General features: G+C 46.5%; 1 protein-coding gene and 2 long non-coding RNA genes across 4 annotated transcripts in view; all 3 read left to right on the top strand.

The window, feature by feature from the left end:
- The first annotated feature begins 1,053 nt into the window (after positions 1-1,053).
- On the top strand, positions 1,054-2,578 carry LOC135393450 (uncharacterized). 2 transcript variants are annotated; one of them, XR_010422632.1, is made up of 4 exons: positions 1,054-1,160; positions 1,288-1,400; positions 2,082-2,102; positions 2,286-2,578. It is a non-coding gene; the product is annotated as an uncharacterized LOC135393450 (long non-coding RNA). The 2 variants fall into 2 exon arrangements; XR_010422631.1 differs by having other exon boundaries at positions 1,062-1,400.
- Positions 2,579-4,727: 2,149 nt separating this feature from the next.
- LOC135393449 (uncharacterized) lies at positions 4,728-6,364 on the top strand. The gene is made up of 3 exons (XR_010422630.1): positions 4,728-4,834; positions 5,029-5,046; positions 6,093-6,364. It is a non-coding gene; the product is annotated as an uncharacterized LOC135393449 (long non-coding RNA).
- Positions 6,365-12,374: 6,010 nt separating this feature from the next.
- The window catches only part of LOC135393447 (uncharacterized), a 68,712-nt gene continuing 66,394 nt past the window's right edge, over positions 12,375-14,692 (top strand). The window contains exon 1 of the mRNA XM_064623880.1: positions 12,375-13,507. Coding sequence (XP_064479950.1) covers positions 12,499-13,507 — 1,009 coding nt within the window. The 5' untranslated portion in view covers positions 12,375-12,498. The remainder of the gene's footprint in view (positions 13,508-14,692) is intronic.

Here is a 14,692-nt window from a genome sequence, read left to right as displayed (position 1 = left end):
GTACGTCCGCCTGGCCGCATAGCCCACCTGCGGAAAAGGTATCTGTGTAGCCTCCATAGCCTTTTTTTAACAAAAATATGTGACGGATAAAAATAAACGCTCTACATAAAGTGTGCCTAAAGATGTTCGCTTGTGGTGGTACTGCGTGAGTACCAAATATGAGAACAATATTTTATTAGATTCACTGTCCCTGCTTGTGTTTGGCTTACAGACCGGCCGGTAGAAAGAAGAACAAAAACGCGCGCGTGCGGATTCGCGCTCGTGAGTCGTGACTCCAACGTCGCGCCAAAGAGTCGCGGACGATGCGACCGAATCCGACCACAGATGGTGCAGATTGGATTGATTGGATTGAAAAGAAAAGTAATATTAATATTAATGAATTAATGAATTAATTATATTCATATGAATGAATGCGGCCCATGCGGACCGCAAAGTGGCAGTGGGTTTGTGGTGCTGCTGAGTGCTTCAAACGTTCACCCTGCTGTTCAAGGTTTCCTCACTGGTTTTGAGCGTCACTCCAGGGATTACCTTCATCATGGCCGCGGCGCTTGTGCCCTTCAAGGCGCCAAGGAACATTCTCTCAGCAGTCGGCAGATGGCGTTATAGGCATCGGATTCATGCAAAACATCTCCCTCCTAGTGTCGCGCATGCTCAGGAGTAACGATACCTCGACTCGCGCAGCTCCAAGACCATTTTTTTTAAATTTTGTGTGTTTTTGTTATTTTTATTTTATTATATTTCTATTTTATTTTTTTGCCCGCGCCAAGGCCAAAATTTTTTTTGGCCGCCATTTTTTGGCTCGCCGGAGAGTCGCTAGGCTGCGACGTGCTTCGCCTAGAAGTCTGTTCCCACAGTTCGGGTTTATTCCCGCTGAAGTAGGCTTATCTACGTACTCCCTTGCCGCGTAACTCCCTTGCTCCCTTTTGCTTCTTCTTCTTCTTCTTCTTCTTCGATACTACTCTGCAGCGCTCAACGGTCACAGTGCTACGAGATGCTAACCCCAGAATAAGAAGGAAAAAAACTTCCATCCACAAATAAACGCGGTCTGCGTTCTCTTTCTCAATACTGTGAAAGTGGGCTGAAATGTTCCGAGTAAGTTAGGGCGAGAACAGATGTGAACTACTACTGCGTCGACTATGGAGCTTCACGGAACGCTATAGGTACATTTCCACGCCTGGGTCGTAAACCTTGGCTTCGTTAGCGAAGTTACTGTTTTCCCGCCATAGTTACTGTGACACGGACAAAGTGTAGCCCTTGGCTGAACGTTTTATTGTTCGGAATATAGAGGTGAGCTGTTTACGGTCGAAAGTTTTTCTTTCGTGTGACGCTCAGCCGTCCTGACCATCGAAAAAAAGAAAACACAATGAGGACTTATCTTCTCCTCGCCTTTCTGTTCTCAGGTTTGTGACACGTTTTCTAACTACTTATGCGAATGTTGGTGGCACATAATTGAACGACTATTTTTGGTAGATAGTGTTTAAAGTTTCAGTGTGTTGCGCGGCGAAAACGCCGGTTTCAAAACTTTCTGTTACGCATTTGCAAATACGGCTTAACTGTCAATACGTTACGCACAAGAAGGGCAACTTATCGTAGTTGGAAGATACTGGGTTAGTGTATCCGAAATCACGTCTTGGTAATCCTTCATGGTTTTGAAGGAGATAACCCGTAAATTGACCCTGAAGGGCATCTATGGCTAATTAGCAAATTTGGCTAATTAATTTAATTATTCCTCGTTCCTCTTCACATATCATACAAATCACCTCATGCTGTCTATGGCACACCTCCGGAGCAAGAAGGAATCAATTAAGGAGCGATTACAGTGCTCACCTCAATTGCAATTACTCCCCCTTTAATTATCCGACGTTGGAAATTATTCTTCAACACTAAAAGTAATGAGTGAACTCCGCATTCACTTGTGTGGATTTCGCCCCCGAAAGGAATAACAGTTGCGCGGCAATGCCCGGTGGTCCCCAAAAGGGATCAGAATTACTCCCTTTCTTTCTCTTCAAAATGTGTAACTCGTGGAATGTCTGTGTTGCGCAATCTGTAATTTCTTTACTTTTTTTTTTTTTTTCCTGCAGTGGTATACACAGATCGTAGCAGTAAGTACTGTCCTGCATTGGTTTTTCTCTCACTTGTAAAAAGAAAAAGAAAGATGCATGACACACATGCAAGGCCCACAAGTGTGTACGCGTCCTGTGGAGCACGTCACCGTCTACACCATCATGTTGTTGACAGATATGCCAACTAACCGAAATCTCGCCCGTATCTTTCCGCACATACAGAGCCGGACGAAATACAGACAACGGCACCGTACAAAGCTCCCATGGACGATGTGCCGGTATGCATAGACTGGGATGATCCACACTGCTACAAGTTCTGCGTCCGCATTGCAGAGGGTCGAGTCATCCGGACGGCCATGTGTGCTCATAATAGATGTGGCTGCCTCTTCGGCCGTGCTGATTAAGGAGCTGATACGACGACAGTTGAAGATAACGACGCTAATGTCTGAGACGTACTGGGGTCAGCGAGGTATTTCTGCAATAAATTGCGAAAGAAGAAAACGTGCGAAACGAAAGCTGTTATAGTTGTGTAATTGTGCCACCGTGGTAACATTCTGAATGCTGCGTGGATATAAGAAATAGCGTATCTATTTCGACGATTTCCGTTTTCTAATGCAGTCACGTTAGGGAGTTTTAGGAAGTCGTAAGTGTCCTCGGACCACGACGCCGTATTGCGGTCAGTAAATCAGATATCAGCAAAGTGGTGTCAGCCACTCCGGAGGAATCATGTGATTGGCTTATCATGTTTTGGGAAAAATTATCCCGAAACCTCTACGTTTTCCTCAAACTCCCTCTTGTCCGCCAGGTGATAACCGTAGGCAACGTCACGCGTATAAGGCAGCCTACATTTCCAAGAGCTAGCGCAACCTAATGTTTGGAACGCGCACTGTAATTTTGGAAGCCTGATGAGCAATACAAATAGCCTTTCATTCCGCGTTAGCACCGCGAAGCAACTCTGGCTATGAGCGGTGTACAGATGGAGAGATGACAGCAAAAAGGAGTAGGGGGAACGTATGCGTCCTGGGCTGACTTCGGGGGGAACTGTGCCGACATTCGTCTGGAAACTCTTCGGAAAACCTAGGGAAAACCTCAGACAGTGCAGCCGGTGGTGGGATTCGAACCCACCACCTCCCTGTCTTGAGCACGACTCTGGCTATTACCAACGAACGTGACGACGTAGCACACTCGTCCATGCCGCTGGTAATACCAATAGTGCAGAGTGCAGCTAGAGGAGATAATGTCCTATCAGTTCTAACCTACGCTGTCCTGGTGGTAAAGCGACGTGATGGGAAGATCCCCCAACACCGTCATCGGGACTCATGTAGGAGGAGACGGTATGCCGTAATAGTAAATAGGTATTGCTAACTATCAAAACCAATACCTTCGTCATGCAAATACACACAACCAACGAATACAGCCATGAACAGCACCGCCCAGCATTTAATACGGCACCAGCCATGCAAATACACACAGCCATTCACAGCCATTTTTGCAGCGTCTGGAAAGGCGTAATTTATTCAATCTACGAAGTTAATTCGTAGTGGCGTGCGAATATAGAATTTTTCGAACTCTAAGCGAATACTTGTATGTTCGATTCGAATTCCAAACCGAAAATGTAGCATGAGAGAACTGATGTTCTGAGGCTGGAACAACATAGAAGGACAAATACATACAAAGCCTCAAATTGCCCAAGAAATTAACGACTAACGGCTAACCTTTTCAGTGACTTTCATCCTTCATCGAAAGCGTAATTTCGTTATTCGAATAGAATAGAAATAGAATAGAAATAGAAGAAAAAAATGGAAACGTAGTTCGCACTGGTGCGACTAGCTGTTCCAGGACGCTTGACGTGTTAAAGCACTGAATGAATTAAAAGATTATATCAGCACGTATGTCCTTGAGGTAGGTCGTGAGGGCACATAGCGCAGATTGCTGGTGCTGCCTTGCTCAGCTTCCCAGTACCTTTCGTTCGTTCCAGTTCGTTATTCGAATTTCAGAACCGAATCCAATGTCTCTTCCATACCGGATATTTTCGAATTTTCGAATCGTTAACGCCCAAACAGCCACGAAAGAACAAAAATTTATCTACAGCGAAACCACCAGATACGTGCACATAGTAGGCTCGTCCTATATTCCTTTCCTTAAGTCAAAACTAGGTGGCGCAGGCGCAGAACTCTGTTTCGTTCTCGAATGCGCCACCTTCTCAAAGCATACTGACGGAGATTTGGCGCTTGTATATCGCTGCAAACTAAAATATATCTGTTCTCTGCTAACGTTTCCCTGTACGCTTGCACGTTATTTCCACTCCGTCTATATGCGTTCAAACAGTTCCATTTTGCGAACCATTGGCTTCGCATTCGCTTGGGTTTTCAAACCACTATTCGCACGGGTCTACTTCTTTGTATTCCTCTCGTCCCTGCGTGAGGACGCAAAACGTTCATTTGCATGAACCGATTGATTGATGACTTATCGCCACGTTACTTTCACGCCTCGTTACCTTTTTACGGCCGTCTTTTGCTCGTTCGTGACCCCCCGTATTCGACGACCTGACGAGTAACAAGCACGATTTACAGCGGTCTGTCGTGAAACAAATAACGGAATGAGCAAAGATCGTGAGCTTATTTTGCTGCTGCGTAAAAAACAAAAAGGTCATAAACCCTATACTTCGGCATGACACACCGCCAAACTAAGCATGATGCTCTGAAGGGCTACAAACAAAATAAAGTGGAACATGTGGAAAAGCTACGCGTTCCTCGCAATTTTGTCCACAGGTATTGTGCTTTTCGCTTATTTTATGTTCTTGAGTTTGAGTTTGAGCTTAACAAACAAAAGTTTTATGCTCTCTTTTTCGAACATTGCGCTGCTTTGGGTTCGTTATTGTGTCCTACGCAAACCGATGTTCACAAATTGGTATATTCATTTTTATTCTTTATCTTTTCTGCTCTCATGCGTTCTTGCCTCTCAGCTGCTGTAAAGGCTTTGGGTAAGTAAGTTTGCATAAAGGTATCGAGGAATTTTGGTCATAAGTACCCTCGAATATTATTCGCCCAGTTTATTAATTGCACAAGACGTGCAGATACGTGCGCTACATATACGCGAGTTGATGAATGCAGGCGGAGTAGTCAGTGACGAATTATAGTGAGCGAAAGATGTAGCAAGCAGGACAAAGAGGGGAGAAGACGACAAGGACAACTGCAGGATAAAATACATGCGGCCAAAAGCAGCGATTCGACTATCAGTGTTGTCAACATGAACTCGTCGAAGCAAATAAAATTGATAAATGTTTGATCGGTGAAAGACTCCTTCGAAAAAGTATGTATACGACAAAGAAGATACAATACTGTAAAGGTGGTTAATTTCACGGTCCTAATAATTCGCGAATTCGTGTGGCAGCGCGTTTCGGGAATACTTCGAGGGACCTTAATCTCGCGAATTCGTGTACAAGCGCAAATCGCGGGATCGGGAAGGTCGGGAATTCATGACACTACCGGCAGTACTGCAACTGCTGCGGCTTACTGTGAACTCCAATCCCATGTCAATGGCGTGTACGTACTGGTTTTGTGAAAGCAGGTACCTGCAAAGCCAAGTGATACAGTATGCGAATAAACTACTGACGTTGAAGTGGCATTTCAATTAACGAAATGCTTGACAAGAACAAATTTGTAAGAACAACGATCGTCAAGTAGGTCGATTTGTCCGTGTGGAACTCATATCGCCGCGAATTCCAGTGCCCACACTCTTTCATCCCCTCTACCTATATTTCGCGGAAAAAGTTTAATCATGAAATTCCCAAACATTTCTACATTCCTCCCAAAATTTCTACTTTCACAATATTCATTTTTAAACAGTGACAAACTCGTTAATTTGAGTTTATATTACGCGGAAACAACGAGAATCATCATGGCAGGCCACATTTCTGGGCAAACACGAACAGGTAGACCTCCAACGCACAACCATCGTCCAATCAACCTACGTCCTACCCCCACTCATATCCCTGACTGTTCCCGTTCGATGTTTCTTTGACTACAGACTACGTTTCATGGCCCCGTGAGAGAAGTTCGTACGTTGTACTGGACGCCGACAAGAGCATGAAGCTGTGCCAACGCAGAAGGACAGACATCGGGCCTGAGGAAAGCTGCAATCGCTACTGCCTGGCACGCTATTCAACCTTCGCCTACAGTCGCTGCGTTGATGACGTCTGCCGATGCTTTGTTTTCCGATGACTCGCTCAACTCGCGGCTAACAAAGCTGGCCACGATGACTTCTCCTAACTAATTCTCCTAATAAATCATGAAACAAACCGTGGAATCTTCAGCGTTATTCTATATTCTATACGTTATATTCTAGTACGTATATTTCTAGTACGGGGGGCAATCACGTTAAATATAAAAAAAAATAGAGTGAGGTCTGCCTGCTTAGCCAAGGAGGCAAGTTTCACCCCTGAAAAAAGAGAAAAGAAACGGAAAAAAAGATAGAGAAGTTAAGACAGTCCTACGGACGAAACGAAGGTCAGCAACCCATCCCGTCCTTTTCAACGAATCTGTGTAGGACCCTGCGGGTACACGATGTCTTCCAATGTGACACAGGATATTGGAAGAGCTTCCCCAACTGCGCCATCATTACTTCTCGTGCGACCTGGTGCTCAGGGCATTCCATAACGATGTGCGACAGATCGCCGTGGGTGAAACAAGGCTTGCACCGGGGGGATGGAGCAAGGCCAATCTTGTAACGGAAGGCAGGGGTTAGTACAGCCCTGCATTTCAGTCTGTGAAGTAGGACAGCCTGGTCGCGGCTGAGGTCCTTGAAGGGGCAGGGTTCTGCGAAATGATGGAATTCTGGAAATTCAGCAAGGGGGACTTCACGAACAAACTCTGAATACTGCTTCCAGTTGTGTTCCGGATCGTGAGGTGTAGGGATCTCTCCAGGGAAAGGTTATGGCAGCTGTTGGCGATGCGGTCCGCGTCCTCGTTCCCAGGGATTTCCACGTTCCCACGTGTGAAGGAATCCACTGGAAGCCCACAGCAAAACCGTCGCACTGAAGCTGCCTCCAGGATTGATCGTGAAATAGGGTCGTCGGCCCGAGGATTTTTGATGCTTTGCAGTGCGCATTTCGAGTCAGTCAGGAAAACCACACGCTGTCCTGTGAGGCTGGACAGACTCTCCAAGGCTCGCTGGATGCTGACGAGTTCAGCCAGTGTTGAGGACTCGCTGAGGTGCTGAGGGAAACTTGACTGTCGATGCTGCTACCCGAGGAGAGTGCCATTGCAGGGCACCAGAATGCTGAAGTGCTGCTTCCGGAAACAGGGTTGGTGGACCCATCGGTGTGTATCTGCAATGCGTTTCCATGCTTCTCGACGATGGCTTCTTTGGCGAGTGCCTTGGCCAGTATGTCTGGCAGTTGAGATTTCTGTCGTAGTCCGCGTATATCGCAAGGCGCAAGCGCAGTCAGGACACTAAAGCAGAAAGGGAGGGCCTTCCGGGCGAGTGATCGGCCTTTTGCACACTAGCATCCTGTCCGTATTTTTCCCCAGTTCTCTGAACCGTGATCCACGGTGGCCCCGGATTCGGCCATGATCTGCTTTCCGGTAGGGGACCTGTGTAGCATGTCGTATTCCCTTAGGAGGCATTCGGTAGCGAGAAGGCGAAGGAGCATTGATCCCGCTACTCCATAGACAAGCACGCTTGTTGACTGTTTAGGGAGACCCAGTGAGTTCCTCAGGCCCATTCGATGGGCTGCTTCCAGCTGTGTTTGTCTTGTATGCGGGGGCAACATGTACGGCAACGTGTACATAATACGGGACAGCACAAGTGAGCTGTGTAGCGAGGTTAGTGCTCCGGATGAACATCCCCAAACAGTACCTCGGATGTGCTTCAGAGCGTTCTGGAAGGACCCGATGGATGACTTGATGACTGCAATCTGAGGACTCCAGCTGAGCTTCTCGTCCACGGTGATCCTCAGGAAGCGTTGTGTCTTGACTAGAGGAATGCTGTGTCCTCGAAGCTTGATTCCCAGTGTGCGGCGATGCTTTCTGTTGAGGATCATGACGCTGGATTTTTCTGTGGAGATGGAAAGGCCTACGCCCTCGAGATAGTCGGTTACGGCTTCTAATGTTTTTTTCAATAGTTTTCTTCATCATGCACATCTTGCAGCCGTATGCATCGCAGGGCTATGTCGTCGGTATAGATGGAAATTGAGACTCGTGGCCTAGCCTTCGGCAAAGATTTCGGCAGGGCTGCGATTACAATGTTGAAAAGCATAGGGCTCAAGATACTGCCCTGAGGTAAGCCCCCAACCTCACAAGGGGCACTAAGGACGAACTTGCGCCGTTCTGCCTGTGAGTAGCTTCGCCACGAAGCGGAGTGTCGTCCAAGTGACACTAGTGCTGGGTAGACAGCTAACAGCGATCGCCGAGCTGACATTATCAAAGGCCTGCCTCACGTCCAAAAAGACACTGAGCATTGCCAGCCTCCGCTCCTTTGCACTGTCCGCTGCAGGTGATAATTCCAGCACGCTATCAGCGGCGCTGAGGCCCCTTCTGAAACCTGTCACGCAGCTCGGGAGCAAATTCTTCGATTCTAGGAACCACTGTAGCCTGGCGTGCACTAGACGTTCCATCAATTTAGCCAGAGTGGACGTGAGGGAAACAGGGCGGTACGAGGATACCCGAAGCCTTGGTTTCCCATGCTTGGAGATGGGTACGACAACAGCCTGTTTCCAGGAGGTGGGAATCATGCCGGATTCCCATATGTCATTTCAGTACCTGAGGAGCCGGGACCTAGCGCCATCTGCCATGCTTTTGAATGCCTGATAGGAAATCCCATCCATTAATTCCTGGAGCGAGGCAACGCCGACACGGTTGTAGAGCACATGCGGGTTTCGCCGTGGTGAGCCGTAGAGCACATGCGGGATTCGCGGTCCAAGATGTGTGGTTCTTCGGCGATGTAAAGGACCGATGTAAAGGATCCTGGACCGTGGTGGCCTTTTTTATGAGAACTTGCGCAAAGGCTTCAGCCGTTTCCTGTACTGACATCCCAAGCCGCGCTGCTAGGGTTGGGAAGAGAAGGTTTTCGCTGGCCTTTCCAGTGAGAGCGTTGATGGTTTTCCACACCAAAGAGCGAGGGGTACGTAGGCCGAGGGACTTGCAAGAGGAAGCCCATTGATGGCAGCGAAGCTCAATGCTGTGTCGCTTGATGATGGCGGAAATGCGTCTGTACTCCACGAGGTGGGAGCGGACACGGGATTGTCTATGTCGGCGCTGTGCTGTGTGGCGGGGTGTATCTCGTTTGAAACCCTTAAAAATAACATTTCAAAAATAAACGCGTAAGTAGCCACTGTTACGAATACATCTCCCAGCATATACGTTTAAAAATCAACGCACAAAAATAATCGCTCAAATATCCCCGTTTAAATAAAGACGCTAAGGAATCCACGGTTAAGTATATATCGTTAAAAATAAATCGTTTCAGAATCTCCCCAAATCCACCCTACAGTTGCTAGAGTCATGTGGTATGGCCCAACTGAAGGTCTGCTGCAAGCAAGGGGCTTAAACTAACCTCACAGGACCAAACTAGCCTAAACTATTCCAAACTAACCGAAACCAAACAAAATTAACCTAACATAACCTGATCTAACCCGGCGCAAATTGCAATTAATCCGTCTCCGTGCTAGATGGTGAGGGGATTTTGAAACAGTTTATTTTTAATGGTGAATGTGTTCAATGTGAATGTGATGCAATCGAAGCCATTCAAAATCGAGTTGCCCGCTTCATTGTCAACGATTACTCTTTCACTACCTCTGTTTCCGCGTTAAAACTAAGTCTCAACCTCGAGCCGCTCGAACATCGTCGTCGCTTCGCCAAGTTAACCCTCTACCATAGATTTTTTTTCACCTTGCCTGCTCGACAATCACCCATCACACGCTCGAGTGTCATTTTTCCTCGCTTTGATCACACTAACAAGGTTACTCGGTTCCTCTGTATTACTAACGCGTTCTCCAAATCGTTTTTTTGCACAACTACCATTGAGTGGAACAACCTCCCATCATCAATCGCTACCATTGACGACCATACAGTTTTCCGTAGCTCCCTCTCTCACTTTCTTCATCTTCAATACTAGTGTTCGTTCTGTTGTATTGCTGAGTTTATCGCTTTGTATACTTACTTGTATTGTTCTTATCCTGTTATTCCAAGATGTTGTTGTTATTTTGTTTCCTTATTTCTGTTTTCTGTTTATTTCTGTTATTACTGTTTCCATTCTCAATGTTCCATGATGTGTTCCAATATAATGTTCCCACCCCCCATGTAATGTCCTCCGGACCCTTGGGGTTTTTTGAAATAAAATAAATAAATAAATAAATTATTAAACGGTGATCTCTAAGCGGGGATGGTAAGTGGTTTATTTTAGGGGATATATTTTTAACCGTGTATTTTTAAGCGGTTTAATCTTGGACGTTTTATTCTTAAGTGGTTTATTCTTAATGGTGGTTTTCTTTAACCCCCCGTGCGGCGTGCAGCTAGCAGGTTTAGTAACTTCAGGTCCGGTAACGGGTAAGACCTCTTGGATGTGGTGAATCTTGTTGCGCTTTGTATGCATCAGTGATGGGCCCTTTATCGTGTTCCAGCCGCTTCCTGTACTCATCCAAAAACTGCCACTTTTCGAATCACCCGGGAATCTTTGTGCTTGATGCCTGTGTAACCCTGTATAGTAATGTAATGAAGATCGGGAAGTGGTCTCTTCCCCATTCGGCAGCCTCAACCTGCCAGGACGGGGATACTTCCGAGGAGTGAATGCTTAAATCTAGCACACTCTAGGTATCGGGAAGACGGAAGTTGGCAGGAGAGCCATCCTGAGCGACTACACCACTCTCGGAAAAGCAACGGATAGTAAAAGTAAGAAAACGTTCGATTCTTGACCGCTATTTTACGTGTCATCGCCTTACGCTTGAGGCGATGACGGATAATAAGGGTCAAGAATCGTTCGTTTTCATACTCGTATATTTTAAGCGGCAACGGCTGACGGTTACGGCATCCGTCAGATGTTTACTCTTATATTACCGCCTATTGCAGCACGTATACCGCATAGCATGAGTAAACGAAAAATCTCTGTAGCCGTCAACGGTGCAAGGTGCCCTCCCTTCGTCCCCCAAAGGCAACATCGTGCTCCTCTTGCGCTCGCATCGGCTGCACCGCCCACAAAGAAGGACGACATCCGAAGAAGGCACGTTGTTGCCGCCTCATGCGTTCCATCTTGGTTCTGAAATCGGCAATTGCATAAGGGCAACTAGGCGAACCGTTGCAACAGCTGCACCTATATCTTTGATAATGAAAAACATCATTCGTGAAATTGAAGACAGTGGCATATGTAGAGAGAGTAGACGGCACCTCGACACGCGACAACAGAACGAATCACAGTGTACGCCTATGTGTGGGTAACTCACCTACAAGACTGTGGTCTGCTGGTGGGTGGCCACACATCAAACACCAGCCAGGGGGCATTTAGCATAGGCAAACGCGTGTACAGCCCGCAGGTATCCCGAACAGGCGCAGTTTTGACAGCGTCCTCGCAGCTGACCGACTAAATACGTTGATGGTGTTTCTGCCATCTCTCCACTGGCGCTTGTACAAACATCACCTGTGCTCTGTAAACAACGAGGGGCATTCACACCGAATAAAACAAGAAATCGGCAGGGCTCACCCGCGTGGTCCCGCGAAAGGTCTGCAACACTCACCTCCTGAACGCGCTCTACCTCTAGTCTAGTCTAGTCGTAGTCTAAACCGGCGAAGTTTTTCCTTGGACCGAAAACCGTTAAATAAATTTTACGGTTTCCCTCCTGAGCGCAAAAACAAAAAACAAAAAAAAACATACAATTTCGATTTCGTTTCGGTTCGCTCGTACACCGTGGCAACAACCCCTCCTCCAAAAATACAGGTATATAGCTCTGTCAGAAAGGCCCGAATGTGTCCAAAACAGGTTAACAACACACAACATACAGGAGGTATTGTTGTCACTCTCTTCGGTGATAAACAAGAGAACGTACTTGTGTCACCCTCCTCCCCCACGAAACTCCAACGATCCCAACACCTTTCCCGAAATGAAAATATTGCGTAAATGACTGTGTGTGTCTCCCCCAATACAAGAGGAATCGCACGACGTATCGTACCGAATGCACACCACGTTCAACAAAACTAATATTCACTACAGGATATTCCGAGATTTAAGGTCAGCGTAATCGAAACTGAAACCACTGACCTGTGAGTGAGGAGGCCGTGTTCAAAGGTCACGTGATTGAAAGTCAAACGCGGCAATCCGCAATCCCGTAGTCGACGGAAACATTCCATCGTCGCGCTCCGCGAGGTTTCTCACTTGGTGTTGTCTCATTTTCCCAGCTTTTTGGCATCATCTTCATTATCCTGTCGCTTGACTACTTTATTTAAGGATGGTGACGTCGGAGCAGCACCTCGTCGGCTTCTCAGAAGCAATGGATTGGCGTTCGATGGACTTCGTAGATCTCAACCCATTGAGAGCGTGCTCTTTGTGCAGGGTGGTTCCAAAAGTGACGTTTGTTCTGGAATGTTCTCACGCGCTCTGTGAACTGTGCTATGAGGATGTCCTTCGGGGTAAGCGACAGTGTCCTTTAGACGGGCAAGATTTCGAAGATGTTAATACGTGCAAGTTGATCCTAACGCCTGTGCAACTAGGAAACCAAAAGGCGCGGTGTTGCAACGTCAGGGAAGGATGTGATTTCGTTGGAACTGTCGAAGAAGTGAAGCAGCACTTTTTCAATCAATGTACGTTTCATGCGGTCACCTGCAGTCGATGCCAAATGAAAGTGCTCCGAAAAGAGCTCGTAAATCACTACGTACAACAGTGTGAGCCACCGGCAATTCCAACTGTGTGCTCACTGACAGATGTTATGGACGCTGCAATGGAGATGGGAAGAAAGATAGACGACTCATTGGCAACTGTGATAGACCGACTCGCCGCCGTGGAGGATCAGCTCCACAGCCATGGAATGACAATAGTAAATGCCAAAGACACTTTAGTGTCGAATGGTGACCTGTTGAAGCAGTATGTAGAACGACAAGAACGCGCTGGAGATCATGACGTCTTCGAAAGCGATAGGCTACATGCCATGATGGAGCACATCGAAGAACTGACAAAGTTTTTGCGTCCAATAAAAGATGCTTTGTCAGATCTTATTTCCCAGAACGCTGTAACGCCAGTAGAAGAAATTGATACCGTATCTGACAACGACCATGTAGGTGAAGCCACTGACAACTCACCTACTCAAACAGCGAACGGCCCTGATAACGATACGATCACGACGAAGGAGGTGTTCAAAGCTGCGCTCGCTGCTTGTAAGCACGTGTGTCTTCAAAGTGAAATGTTGGGTGAACTGCTGCGCTTGAACCGTTTGAAAAACTGTGTCGGCTGTTTTCACATTGGTGAGTTTGCCGCTATTGCAAAAGAATCGTCTGACAAGGAAGTATGGCGATGGTCTGGAATTTTCGTCTTGTTTGGGTACTCTTGTAGGCTGATTGCGTCTTTCGTTACACGTGATGGAGACTCGTACTTGGGTGTTTTTCTATCTACTTGCCAGGGCCCGAGCGACTGCCTTTTGAAATGGCCGTTTACATTATCTTACACCGTGATGCTAGTTCACCCAAACGATGTGAAAAAGGACATTGAGGGTCATATTAATGTTTTAGATCACATAGAGAAGGACAGGGAATGCTTCAGTAAGCCAACAGTAGATCGCGACACCAGTTTTGGCGCACCTAAACTTTGCAAACTACAAGATGTAGTGAAGGGTGGTTTTGTACACGACGACTCCATCACTGTTGGTGTAAGAGTTTCTTGAACACCTTCATTGATATGACAGCCTGGTTTTCTACCAAAACTCAGTGGGGCTCACCTGTTGTAGAGAAAGCCAACTCACATATTTGAGCGAGCATTTTGATCCATTTCTTTCTATCTGGCTCACTTATACTTTTCTGATTTCTTTTTCTTTTCTTTTTGTGCCTTTTATTTTTCTTTCTTTCTTTTCTTTTGTTGCTAGTGAACATCATGCAACATTCAGGCCAACCTCGCCATTACTATCGTTGTCGTCAAGTTGTCACTAAAGAGTGGTATTGTTTTCGAATGTCATCACGGCTGCCACTTGAGTTTGATACCCAAATAAGTTTTCGCTGTGCCCCTGGTAAACCTCAAAGAGAACCCTTATTTGTCGAATTTTTTTACAAGAAGCAAATTCCATTCTTCCCAGTCCCTTTTGTATTCCTAAGCTCGCTGAATACATTGTTTTTAAGTGGTTACAAATATATTATTCATATCGACTAGTGCAATTAGAGAATGCGCACAGGGAGTGTGTGTCTATCTGGAAGTTCCAGCACCGCACGTGTTGAAGTAACGTTTTTCAAAGTAACGCGTGGAACCACGTTCTCTATCCTACCGAAAACAAGCTAGCTGAATGTGCATGACCTTCACATTGTGCACGCTTGCTCGTGGTTCCAGTGCTCCATTTTCGGGATAGCCTACCATTCGTAGGAACTGTTTTTCTTAACAAATGTTGAACTGAATCTAGTTGTAACCTTCGTAGAAATAAAGTTGGTATTCATTTCATTGAGCAA

This window comes from Ornithodoros turicata, chromosome 4, assembly GCF_037126465.1.
Source record: "Ornithodoros turicata isolate Travis chromosome 4, ASM3712646v1, whole genome shotgun sequence".
Taxonomy (NCBI): Eukaryota; Metazoa; Arthropoda; class Arachnida; order Ixodida; family Argasidae; genus Ornithodoros; species Ornithodoros turicata.
This window is presented reverse-complemented; position numbering and strand designations above follow the sequence as displayed.